The sequence below is a fragment of the Henckelia pumila genome, chromosome 2, assembly GCF_033568475.1.
Source record: "Henckelia pumila isolate YLH828 chromosome 2, ASM3356847v2, whole genome shotgun sequence".
In the NCBI taxonomy this organism is placed as follows: Eukaryota; Viridiplantae; Streptophyta; class Magnoliopsida; order Lamiales; family Gesneriaceae; genus Henckelia; species Henckelia pumila.
The window spans coordinates 8,983,345-8,996,332 of NC_133121.1; the positions used below are offsets into that span (position 1 = coordinate 8,983,345).

General features: G+C 40.7%; 1 protein-coding gene across 1 annotated transcript; it reads left to right on the forward strand.

Annotated features, from left to right (window-relative positions):
- The first annotated feature begins 11,893 nt into the window (after nucleotides 1–11,893).
- LOC140877178 (uncharacterized) lies at nucleotides 11,894–12,364 on the forward strand. The gene has a single exon (XM_073280706.1). It carries the CDS (start codon nucleotides 11,894–11,896, stop codon nucleotides 12,362–12,364), a length of 471 nt encoding a protein of 156 aa, XP_073136807.1.
- Nucleotides 12,365–12,988: the final 624 nt, after the last annotated feature.

Genomic DNA, 12,988 nt, shown 5'->3' on the forward strand with positions numbered 1-12,988 from the left:
CCGAAATTGCAGACAGCATAATATCAATCCAATAAACTTAAATCAATCAACATTCAACCATAACAATTTGATTCCAACAAATCAAAAAACTCAAACTTTTGAATTTAGCTTCCAAAAATCAAAACAATTCCGAACGACGTCCTTATTCAAAACCGACTGAGAATAAACGATCAGAACTCTGCCAAGAACAACATACTCGAAACTCAATCGATTCTAACAACATCCTAAAAATAGAACAAATATGATCAAAGAAATACTTACGATAGAACGAAGCTCTCGCAGCTATGATCGCTAATCTGCCTTCAGAAATAAATTCTAACGGACGGATCGAGCTCGGGAAGAAATCTGGAAGCTTGTAACTCAAATGGGTCGGCTTCAATGGATGGAGGAGGTGTGGAGGAGAAGGATGGAGTGAAATAATGGGTCAAATTATGCATAATATCTAAAAAATCCCAAATTTGCATTTTAGTCCCTGAAAAATCTGAAATTTGCAAAAAAGACCCTGATCAAAATCAAGTCGGCTCTTGAACTCTGCAATCTATGATTATCTCAAATAAAGTCAATCAAGATAAATTTTGGGCGTTACAATTCTCCCCCTCTAAGAAAAGATTTCGTCCTCGAAATCATACACGGTTCCAATACGAACTATGTCTCTCAAATTACTCCTTCAAGTCTGTCAAACAAAAGTCGACTCATTCTCGTCTGCTTAATCTTCCTCTGCTCAGTCACAATCCGAATCGTCTCTGGTTCCAACTCATGGCATAACATCTAAAGTTCGACTCGTCTGACCTGGCTGTCCGTCGTTCTGAGGATATTGAACTGAAAAGAGTTGTAATCAAACAACAAAAGTCTCTTCGTAGTCTATGCCGAAAGAACGAGTGCATCGAGAATCTCTGTCTAAACTGACAGACTTCTGCAAAACATGACACCTGACGACTTCTGACAAGATATCAATCCTCTGGTCTTGACTAAAATTCATTCTGTACGGAATACGGTAGCAGATTCCATAAATCGGTCATTCAAAAACAGATAGTAGATAAAATAAGAACAGCTCAAAACATCAGTTGTTGCATACAATTCCTCAGATAAAGATTCGCAGTCAGAAATCTCATACAATCTAATCCTCTTCTCTGCCTCCAAATCAATTCCGTCTGCGAAAACAATTACTCCAACTCTTAAGGTTAGAAAAGATCACGAAAATCTCCTCATAAGACAATTGATAACAGATCTTCTAATCAATAAGATCGCTGTGAGCTCAAAGTCCAGATTCAGATATTGAGTCTCGAGCATCTTCAACTGTCTCGATGTCTAGACTATAGCGAGATTCCTCTGAATAAGAATACATCTCAAAATCTCGATAAGAAGAAAGCCAAGTACTGAAATATCATCAGTATCGAAATTAGTATACTGGAGCGCTGATCGACAGAAATTCCATCTCCATATCATAAAATCGAGGAAGACAATTCGATCCAAAAGAATTCAGACATCGAAGAATAGCATACAACTGCTTGGCATCACAATCTGCTATACGATCCTCAAAAGCTCTGAATGATCAGTACAATTCTTATTCCAAAAAGATAAGAAATCATCGATAAAAATTCCTAAATTCAACTAATATTATGAAAGATCCGGTTAATATAAAAATAACAACACTACAGTATCTAACAGTCCAAAAGAATAGTAAACCCAAAATCGAACGTTACCTGATATGTCATTATCGGTTGCAACCTGAGTCTGCGGATCCTCAGACAGAGCAAAAACTTGTGCCTGTTGTCTGGGAGGCTGGCTTGCATACTTATTACCTTCCTGTCTATTCTGTTGCTGAGGTTGGAAAGAGTGGACAGTAGGTGCTTGCTGTTGAGGCTGAGCTGTCTGTCTCAAGAAACTTCCACTCTGTGCTTGCTCCAAGCCCCGCTGAGGACAAGCTCTGGCAAAGTGCCCCGCCTGATTACAGATATATCATCTTCCAAAAATACCTCTACACTGATCATTGGAGTGACGACCTCCGCAAATTGCACAAGACAAGCCTGACTGACCCGAACTCTGTCCTGAACCAATTTGTTTCGATCCGCTGGAGCTAGAATAACTGCTCCCAGACTTCTTGAATTGCTTTCCCTTCGATCGAATATGCTTTCTAAAGTCACTCCCTCTAGATTGGTTTGATTGTTGGAAAGGAATCTGCTGCAAAAATTCGGATTTAAACAGACTCCAAGAAATGGACACACCAAGATTCTCTAATGCTTTCTTCCTCGAAATCCACCAACTTCTTGCAATACCTTGAAGTTGATATATAACTAACCGAATTTGACGGTCATCGGTATAGCCCAGAGAATCAAACAACTGATCGATCTCCTGTAACCAGTTTTCACAACCAACTTCACGTTGGGTACTCTGCAGATTCGGTGGATTAAAAGTTTGAAACCTTAATAGAAAAGTTTCCATCGGTGTCGGGGTGACATCCATCTGATCAATCTCTGTACTAGCTTGCTCATTCGGAGGAGTAACTGGCGGTGGGTTCCTATTAATAACTCAACGAGGACTCATCTGATAATCAAAGGTTAGGACACAAGATATCTCAATCGTTGCAATTCGGTGCCCTTACAACCTCTCAGAATTCAGATACCGGTCGATAACCAAACACAGTTATATCTCAAGTAGATCATGCTTTATAAATTTAATTCACATAATCAGGTACTCATATACTTCTCAAACAATAAGCATGATCGCATGGTATTTAAATAAATCAATTTAAATAACTCAATCACATGCGAGAATTCATCGATCTACCCCGCTCGCTTCTAAATTCAGTCCAAGAATCTTATCGCACTGATACCACTTAATGTGAGACCTCGGTTCTAAACATCTAATCTCGGATTAACAAACATTAAGCATACAAGATCTAAGACTTAAAGTAAATAAATAAATAAATAAAATATTTTCCTGTGAACAGTACCTCGCTCGAGCGAGATGTCACCCTTGCTCGAGCGAGCGACGCTCTGCCCGGCACCCTGAAAAAAGGTCTCGCTCAAGCGAGAAGAGACACTCGCTCGAGTGAGCAATGCTCTGAACAAAAATCTGGAAAATTGCTCAACTCTCAACTAAATAAAATCCAGTCTCCAAAACAAATCCAATCAAAACATAATCATGCATTACATTCACAATCTCTTCAATAATACATGAAGTTCTAGAGTTATACAATCTCAAACTAATAGAACATGCTTCAGTCTATCTTATTTAATGCAATACAATACAAGTTCGAATACAAACTAAGTTCGATTACATATTCGAATTCTAGAACAACAAGGCCTTACTCTATCAACTCGACCACATAGCCATGCGATCTCTGACTCGATCCTGCCCCACATGTTGTCAAGCACACATACAAAGACAAGACAACAGCCGGATAATCTGGTGAGAATAATATTCCTAGTAAAAGGTACTAACATGCGATATCAGATAAGCATCTCAAAACGAAATACATCCATTTCCAGATATTCAAATATCAACCATGCAATTCCAAGAGAAGTCAAAATGAAATGCATGTCTTAAAAACCGGGATTATCAAGGCTGGATAATCAAAAGAGTTTCTGCTTTTGCTTTTGGGATCCCGAGGACGAGATCACGTAAACAACTCACCGAATCTCCCAATCGAGGTGGTGCTACGTATCTCCATCCTCTAGACTTTGGTCCGACTATAAGGAGTATGCTAGCACTAGGCAAACCTCTACGCCTAGGCCACTCGCTTAAAAGTCCCCAAAATGTCTAACATAAAAGGGTCGTCCTGCCCGCTGAAATCAAGGGTTCTTGGCTCAAGATGAATGCAATGCAAAACATAACTCATTCAATAAATTCAAGTAATTCAATTAACATGCAAGTATATGATTTCTTCGGAACACTCGAATCAAGTCGGATTCGAGTTACTCGTTCCATTCCAGTCTAATTCATCTTATACCTCTTTCAAACGTCGATGCTCCAACCTGGAAACAACAACAATTCCTCAATCAAGATTCAATCAAACTTCCTCAATCGATAATAAAAAATCGATACTATACCGGCTACAATCTTCAAAGCGACATAACTCTTGAAATCTCGCAACTCAACGGCCTTCAAACGAATCTGTAAAAGAAGAAATAAAGGCCCGAGATCACTATCGACATACAAACACGACTGAAACGGCTCAAATCAATTCAAATCAAACTATAGCCCAAAACTCAAACCGGCGGCATAACGGCTATATTCTAATCAACCGAAATCGCAGACAGCATAATATCAATCCAATAAACTTAAATCAACCAACATTCAACCATAAAAATTTGATTCCAACAAATCACAAAACTCAAACTTTCGAATTTAGCTTCCAAAAATCAAAACAATTCCGAACGACGCCCTAATTAAAAACCGACTGAGAATAAACGATCAGAACTCTGCCAAAAACAACATACTCGAAACTCAATCGATTCTAAAAACATCCTAAAAATAGAACGAATCTGATCGAAGAAATACTTACGATAAAACGAAGCTCTCGCAGCCGTGATCGCTAATCTGCCTTCAGAAATAAATTTTAACGGATGGATCGAGCTCAGGAAGAAATCTGGAAGCTTGGAACTCAAATGGGTCGGCTTCAATGGATGGAGGAGGCATGGAGGAGAAGGATGGAGTGAAATAATGGGTAAAATTATGCTTAAATATCTAACAAATCCCAAATTTTTATTTTAGTCCCTGAAAAATCCAAAATTTTCAAAAAAGACCCTGATCAAAATCAAGTCGGCTCTTGAACTCTGCAATCTCTGATTATCTCAAATAAAGTCAATCAAGATAAATTCAGGGCGTTACAATCATCATCGTCACCATCGCCATCATCATGAGGATTGACATCGTCCTCATGAGGGTAGACGTCGCTATACTATTAATAAGTTTATGCATGTAGTCGGCTCTTGAACTCTGCAACCTCTGATTATCTCAAATAAAGTCAATCAAGATAAATTCAGGGCGTTACAATCATCATCGTCACCATCGCCATCATCATGAGGATCGACATCGTCCTCATGAGGGTAGACGTCGCTATACTATTAATAAGTTTATGCATGTAGGACCAAAGCTTTTATTGGGTGGCAAAAATCCTGAACAAGCTAGAGGTTGGATGTCTAAACTTGAGAGTGCTTTTCGAGCTTTCGATTGCACTGAAGAGCAAAAACTGAAAGTTCTAGAATTTGTTCCATAGGATCGAGCACGCTTATGGTGGGATGTCAAGGCTACTCAAGCACGTACGGAGAGAGGACAGGTGACGTGGGGGGATTTCTGTCAACAGTTTCAGAAACTGTATTTTCCTCCATCAGTTCGACAGGCACGATCTATGGAGTTGCTGACTCTGAGGCAAGGATCAATGACTATTGATCAATATCAGCAATGATTTCTTGATCTGTTACCTTTCAGTCCTCATATCAATGACAGTGATGCGTCAAAGTATGATATCTTTCTGCAATGCTTGAATCAAGATATCTATTCACAAGTTGTCGTCTGTGATGATCTGACATCTTATGAGACTTTGGTGAACCGTTGCAGTCAAGTGAAGAACAGCAATAGGCGGGTACAGTTGATGATGCCAGGACAGCCTAGTGGATCTCTTGGGCTTAGGGCTCAATCTGTTGTACAATCTGGACCTATGTCTTCTTCTACTACTACTACTTCGTTTGGTTCTCGTGTTTCGCGAGGTACATTCCGTTTTTGGAAGAAGAAGAAGAAGGAGGAGTTTTGAAGCCACTGTGGTGGGAAGCATCCTACAGCTTTGTGTCGGAAGGCTACTGGTGCTTGTTATATTTGTGGTGAGCAGGGACATCTGCGAAGAGATTGTCCTCAGCGTATGGGTTCTGCTAGTGGATCGGGATCACAGGTTGGATCTCAAGCTTCTACTTTTCCACGTCAGCAGCCAGCACCATAGAGTTCTTCTGGTTACCGTCCACAGACTCAAGGGCAGGTGTTTGCTCTGTCTCAAGAGCAGGCTACTGAGGGAAGCGATCGCATGTTGGCAGGTACCTTTTTGTTATGCGGTATTCCTGCACTTGTTTTAATTGATACTGGAGCATCGCATTCTTTTATTTCTAGTCGCTTCTTTAAGAGACATAGATTACCATTTGTATCATTAGATATGGATTTAGTTGTATCTACTCCGCTGGAGCAGGATGTAGTATATAAGCATCTAGTGATGGGTTGCCTTCTAGAGTTTGAGGGTCATGTGTTATCGGCTAATCTGATGATTTTAGCGATGGTATAATTTGACTGTATTTTGGGAATATATATGCTGACATTGTATCACGCTACTGTGGATTGTTATCAGCGTCTGGTACATTTTCATCTTGTTGAGGGTAATAGCTGTTACTTTTATGGTAAGGTTGCACGACCTCCGATGCCACTTGTATCGGCTCTGAATGCATGTCATGTCTTAGAGACAGGTGGGGAGGGATAGCTCATTTATGCAGTTGATATGTCCACGAGTAGTTTGGGTATTGATCAGTTATCGGTTGTCAGCGAGTTTCCTGACGTATTCCCTGATGAGATTCCTGGTTTTCCTCCGGTTCGAGAGGTTGAATTTGGTATTGATCTAGTACCAGAAACTATGCCTATATCCCGAGCACCTTATCATCTGTCACCGTCAGAGATGAGGGAATTGAAACAGCAATTGCAGGATTTTCTTGATAAGGGATAGATTCGTCTGAGTTTTTCTCAGTGGGGAGCACCTGTGTTGTTTGTCAAGAAGAAGGATGGATCGATGCGATTGTGCTTTGATTACAGGCAGTTGAATCGTGTCACCATCAAGAATAAGTATCCGTTGCCACGGATTGATGATAGATTTTGTCATCGTTTTCATTGATGATATTCTTGTCTACTCTCATGAAAAGAATGAGCATGCACAACATCTGAGGATTGTTTTGTAGACGTTACAAGATAAGCAACTATATGCGAAATTGAGCAAGTGCGAATTCTGGCTTGATCGGGTAGTATTTCTTGGTCATGTAATTTCTAGTGAAGGAATATCTGTTGATCCTAGTAAGATAGAGGCAGTGTTAAACTGGTTTCGTCTGATGACGGTTGCTGAGATTCGAATTTTCTTGGGTCTAGCTGGTAATTACCGTCGGTTCATCGAGAATTTTGCACAGTTGGTTAGGCCTTTGACTCAGCTTACACGGAAATATGTTGCCTTCATTTGGTCCTCGGATTGTGAGGAGTCATTTCACGAGCTGCGTAGACGTTTTACTACTGCACCTGTGCTAGCTCTACCTTCTGGATCGGGAGGTTATGTTGTCTATACTGATGCCTTTGGTCAGGGGTTAGGATGTTTTTTGACACAGCATGGACATGTTATTGCATATGCTTCTCGACAGTTGAAGACGCATGAGGTGAATTATCCAATGCATGATCTTGAGCTAGCCGCCATTGTATTTGCACTCAAGATTTGGAGACATTATCTTTATGGCAAGAAATTTGAGATATTCACGGATCACAAAAGTCTGAAATATTTATTCACTCAGGCGGAGTTGAATATGCGACAGGGACGCTGGATGGATCTCCTGAAAGATTATGATTGTGAAATCAAATATCATCCAGGTTCTGCTAATCTTATTGTTGATGTCTTGAGTCGGCAGGTGAGACTTTTTGCACTTCAGACTAGTGAAATATTTCATATGGTTCAGGAGTGTTGTTCACTGAGTTTTACGCTCAAGCACAAGAAAGGAAAAAATGGGATTCGGTTGTATACTATTTTGTCTGAGCCAACATTGTACTCTCGAATCAGAGAAGCTCAGATATCTGATGTTAAGACTCAGCTTTTGACACGTCTAGACAATGGAGTTAATACATCTGGATTCCATTATCAGGCAGATGGTTTATTGTGCTTATTGAATCGAGTGGTTGTACCTGATTTTGCGGAGCTCAGGAATGATATTTTTTCTCAAGGTCACAGGAGTCGATTGTCAGTTCATCCTGGTAGTATGAAAATGTATAAGGACTTGCGAACTAGATTCTAGTGGAAAGGGATGAAGCGGAGTGTATATCAGTTTGTTTCGAGATGTTTGGTTTGTCAACAGGTCAAGGTTGAACATCGACGACCAGGTGGATTACTGCAAAATCTTGAGATTCCTGAATGGAAGTGGGAGCACGTGACTATGGATTTTGTCACCCACTTGCCTATGACTTCACGTCAGTGTGATGCTATGTGGGTCGATGTTGACCATTTGACGAAATCAGCACACTTTATTCCTTAAAACCAAGAGTATTCTTATGATCACATGGCACGCTTATATATCCAGGAGATAGTGCGATTGCATGGAATTCCAGTGAGCATAGTCAGTGATAGAGACCCGTGATTTACCTCACGTTTCTGGGATAGTTTTCAGCAGGTGTTGGGTACCACTCTGAGTTTGAGCACTGCATATCATCCAAAGTCTGATGGGCAGTCAGAGCGCACTATTCGTACACTGGAGGATATGCTACGTTCTTCTATCATGGACTTTGGCTTATCTTGGCAGGATCAATTACCTTTGATCGAATTTGCTTACAATAACAGTTATCATTGTAGTATTGATATGGCACCTTTCGAGACATTGTATGTTCGACGATGTCGTACTCCATTATTCTGGGATGAGATAGGAGAATGACAAGTCGAGGGTCCTGAGTTGGTGCAGCAGATTGTAGACAAGGTAGATTTGATCAAGCGGAGGATCAAAGTTGCTCAAGATAGACAAGCCAGTTATTTTAATATTCATCGCAGGCCATTGCAGTTTGATCCTGGTAAATATGTGTTCTTACGAGTGTCACCTTTCAGGAAGGTGATGAGATTCGGTGTGAAAGGCAAGTTATCACCTCGTTTCATTGGGCCTTTCCAGATACTGGAGAAGATTGGAGATGTCGCTTATCGTTTGGAGTTATCGCCATATCTTTCCAGTATACATGATGTTTTCCATGTGTCGTTACTTCGACAGTACATAGCTGATGAATCTCATATTATCCAGCCTACTGATGTTCAGCTAGAGTCAGATCTGTCGTATGTTGAACGACCACTCCGTATCCTAGACAGGAAGGAGAAAGTTATTCGGAACAAGACTATACCACTTGTGATGGTACAGTGACAGCGCCGAGGCGTTGAAGAAGCAACTTAGGAAATAGATATCCGTATGTGATCAGAATGTCCTGAGTTGTTTGCTTTATACTTTTGATTAACATGTAAAGATGTAATTACAGTTGTTGTAATAAACATGGTTGTTATCTTAATTTATCTTTAGATTTTATTTCGCGGACGAAATGTCTAAATGTGGGGAGAATGTAGTAACCCAGATTCCATTTTAAGATAATGATATGTTAAACATGATTAAGAGTTATTAATTAACCAATTTCAGGGCTTAATCGGACTTCAGAATTACCAGATGGATCGCTACATATAAAGGTAGTAGCCAAGTTCCACTTTACATGCTATGATATGGCATATAATTTTAAAAGTGGCAAAACATAATTGAGTCTTTATTTGGTGAAAATAAGTGGAAAATCAGCTTCGGAACGTCCGAAAATGGTAGGAAGGTTCCCGGGGGTCTCGGATAGTTCGGACGCACCGAAATGAGTTCGGACCACCCGAACTCAGATACCAAGTTCGGACCATCCAAACCCAGTTAGGAGGATCCGAACCCAGCTCTATGGAGGCTCCTAACCCAGTTCGGAGGCTCCGAACTCCCTCAGCCAGCGATGCTAGATAACTAATCCCCGATTTTTGACAAGTGTCGGGCATGCAGGTTCGGAGGGTCCGAACCCCAGTTCGGAGGCTCCGAACTCCGGCAGATTTTGCCTATAAATAGGGCAATTCGGACGCAAAATTAGATATAAATCAAGTATTCCGAGTGTTCAGTTTATAGTAAGCGTTATATAGAGGGCCCTATCGATAATAGTGAGATTCTGGAATAACAAAGAAGTTGTTATAGTCATCCAGAGTCAGCTCAAAGGGCTTACTACGGACGAAGGTATGGTTCGGGAATCTATTTAAGTTTTGGGAGTACTTATTAGCTTAGTTAAGGCTTATAGAACTTGTGTAGTGATACGGTGAACTTTTAAATATAGTCTTGGAACCTAGGATCCTACTAGACTCGAACTAGCCTAGAGGTACGTACACATTGACTGAGATTGCCAGCGAGTATACTTGTTTATATGTTGCATTTATTTGGCATTATTATATGGCATGATGTATGTTTTACCGTTTTCTATATTCATTTATCATGTGCACATACACTTTGAGCCTATATCTTGATATACCTGATTATAGAGCCGCTCAGCTCTATACTCGATAGTCTGTCACTAAGAGTACCGCGACGGCGGGGACATGTATGTCTGACTACTCTGGTGTACCAGACGAGTGTGGTTGCACCCAGAGGTTGATCCGTGCGGTGGCAGCACTCATGTGGCGCCGGTACTGAGCATGACTTTTTAGATGACCCTTTACCAGTCATCATGTTGCTTTCTCTTCCAGATTTTTTGAAACAATTTATTATTGAAACAGATGCTTCTTAGGTAGGAGTGGATGGATTACTAATGCAGGACGGCCATCCTTTAGATTATTTTAGCAAAAAGTTGGATCCAAGAATGCAGCAAGCCTCAACTTATGTTCGTGAAATGTATGCTATCACTGAGGCAGTGGCTAAGTGGCGTCAATATATTTTGGGTCAGGAATTCATCATACGGACAGACCATAAAAGTTTGAAGGAATTATTTTCACAAACAATACAAACTCCGGAGCAGCAAATGTTTGTGCGAAAGTTACTGGGTTACAAATTCTTAATCGAATACAAACCTGGTCGAGAGAACTCAGCACCTGATTCACTATCCAGAATGCATGAAGAAGGGGAGGATCGGGAACATCAGCTACAATTTTCCATCCGATCTCAACCTGTGTACAGTTTTCTGGAAATACTTCGACAAGAAAATGTTTCTTTAGCAGAGATGATTGATATCCATAAGCGCCTTCAGGATAACTCCGATCATCTTCACGGGTTTTCGGTGCGAGATGGTATACTCCTGTATCTTGGGAAGTATTACCTAGCTAAGGACTCGAGTTTGAAGGAAATGATGCTACAATAGTTTCACAGTTCACCTATGGAGGACATGCCGGGGTACAACGTACATACATGCGTTTTACAACCAATTTTTATTGGAATGGGTTACGAAAATCAGTCAAGGATGTTTGTGGCTCAATGTTACACATGTCAAACTACTAAATACTCCATCGAGTGACCCTTTGGGCTGATGCACCCTACTGAAATTCCAGAACAAGTTTGGGAAGACTTGGCCCTTGATTTTATAGTCGGTTTACCATGATCCAAGGGAAACACCGCTATTCTTGTGGTTATTGACAGATTTACTACGTATGCTCACCTTGGCCCTCTATCCACTTCGCATACGGCAAGCCAAGTGGCTGATCTTTTCTGTTCGATGGTCATTCGCTTGCATGGAGTGCCTCGCTCCATCATTTCAGATAGAGATCCCATATTCACTAGCAAGTTTTGGCGAAGGATCTTTGAACTTATGGGAACTCGTTTACGAATGAGTTCGGTTTACCATCCACAAACGGATGGGAAAACAGAAGTACTCAATCGATGTTTAGAGCAATATTTACGAGCTTTTGTTGCGGAAAAACCCACATCTTGGGCTGAGTTTTTGAGTTGGGCGAAATATCATTATAATACCAGCAATCATTCTTCTACTGGGATGACTCCCTTCCATGCAGTTTATGGCCGATCTCCGCCTACCATTCCTACATATATATGCGAGGGACAACAACCTTAATAGAAGTTGAGCAAGAATTAATTAAGATGAGATCCTCAAGAAGCTAAGACAACATTTGACCCATTCCCAACAACGAATGAAACAGTTAGCTGATACCAAGCGAAAAGAGAAGCATTTTAACGTGGGGGATTTAGTTCTGCTCAAGATGATTCCCTATCGTCAGACCACCGTGGCTACCAGATTACATCCTAAGCTCGGTCGTCGTTTTTTTGGGCCGTATCCGGTTACTGCTAAGGTAGGGGAGGTCGCTTATACTCTTCAGCTACCACCTTCTAGCCAGATTCATCCCACTTTTCATGTGTCACAACTCAAATCGTTCCACGGCGCTGCCCCAGACACCAGTGATCAGCTTCCAGTTCACTTTTTCAATAGCAAACCTATTGCATTTCCAGCTGCTATTCTGGCCATGCGAATTGTTACTATCAAAGATCAACAAGTCAAACAAATTTTGGTGCAATGGTCTCACAGTTACCCAGACGATGCCACATGGGAGAACTTCCATGAAATGTGCTCATTATATCTGAATTACACCTTGAGGACAAGGTGAATTTTGATGATGGAGGGAGTCATATGGATATAAAAATTGATAATAACCCAATCTTAATGGATCAACAATTAAAGGATTGGGCCACCAAAGGAATACTATGTCAAGATCAAGCTCATCCTCAAAATCATATGGTCTCAAGTGCTGAAGCCTCAAAAGTGGGGGAAGAAGAGAAACCAAGAGAAATTGCAGAAGCTTCGAGAGTGCGCAAAGTGCCGGCATGGATGAAAGATTACGTCACCTAGGAGAAGGACCACACGATTGAGCACAAACAAACTAACCGTCTGCGCAATCGCACTACCGATTGAGAATCTTTTATGTTGCTTAGTTATTATCTCAGAGGGTATAAATAATGAAGAAGACCATCTCGTTGTATTTTTATCGAGAATTATATGAATGCATTGTAAGAGTTTGGCACAGACTCGAAGTGTGCGAATTTCTTTCTTATTATCTTACCTTGAAAATTGACAGAACGAAAGACTCGGGTGACATTGCAATAACAGAGAAAGGCTCACAAGCAAGGACGGATCTAGCTTAGGCCAATCCTAGGCTGTAGCCCACCCCGAAATATTTTTTTATTATATATGTAAGTTTTTTTACTTAATCCAATAAACTTACTTTTGACAC

Bases quoted from the DNA above. Each gene is read 5' to 3' on its own strand.
- LOC140877178 (XM_073280706.1), top strand. From the start codon at position 11,894: ATGAAACAGTTAGCTGATACCAAGCGAAAAGAGAAGCATTTTAACGTG.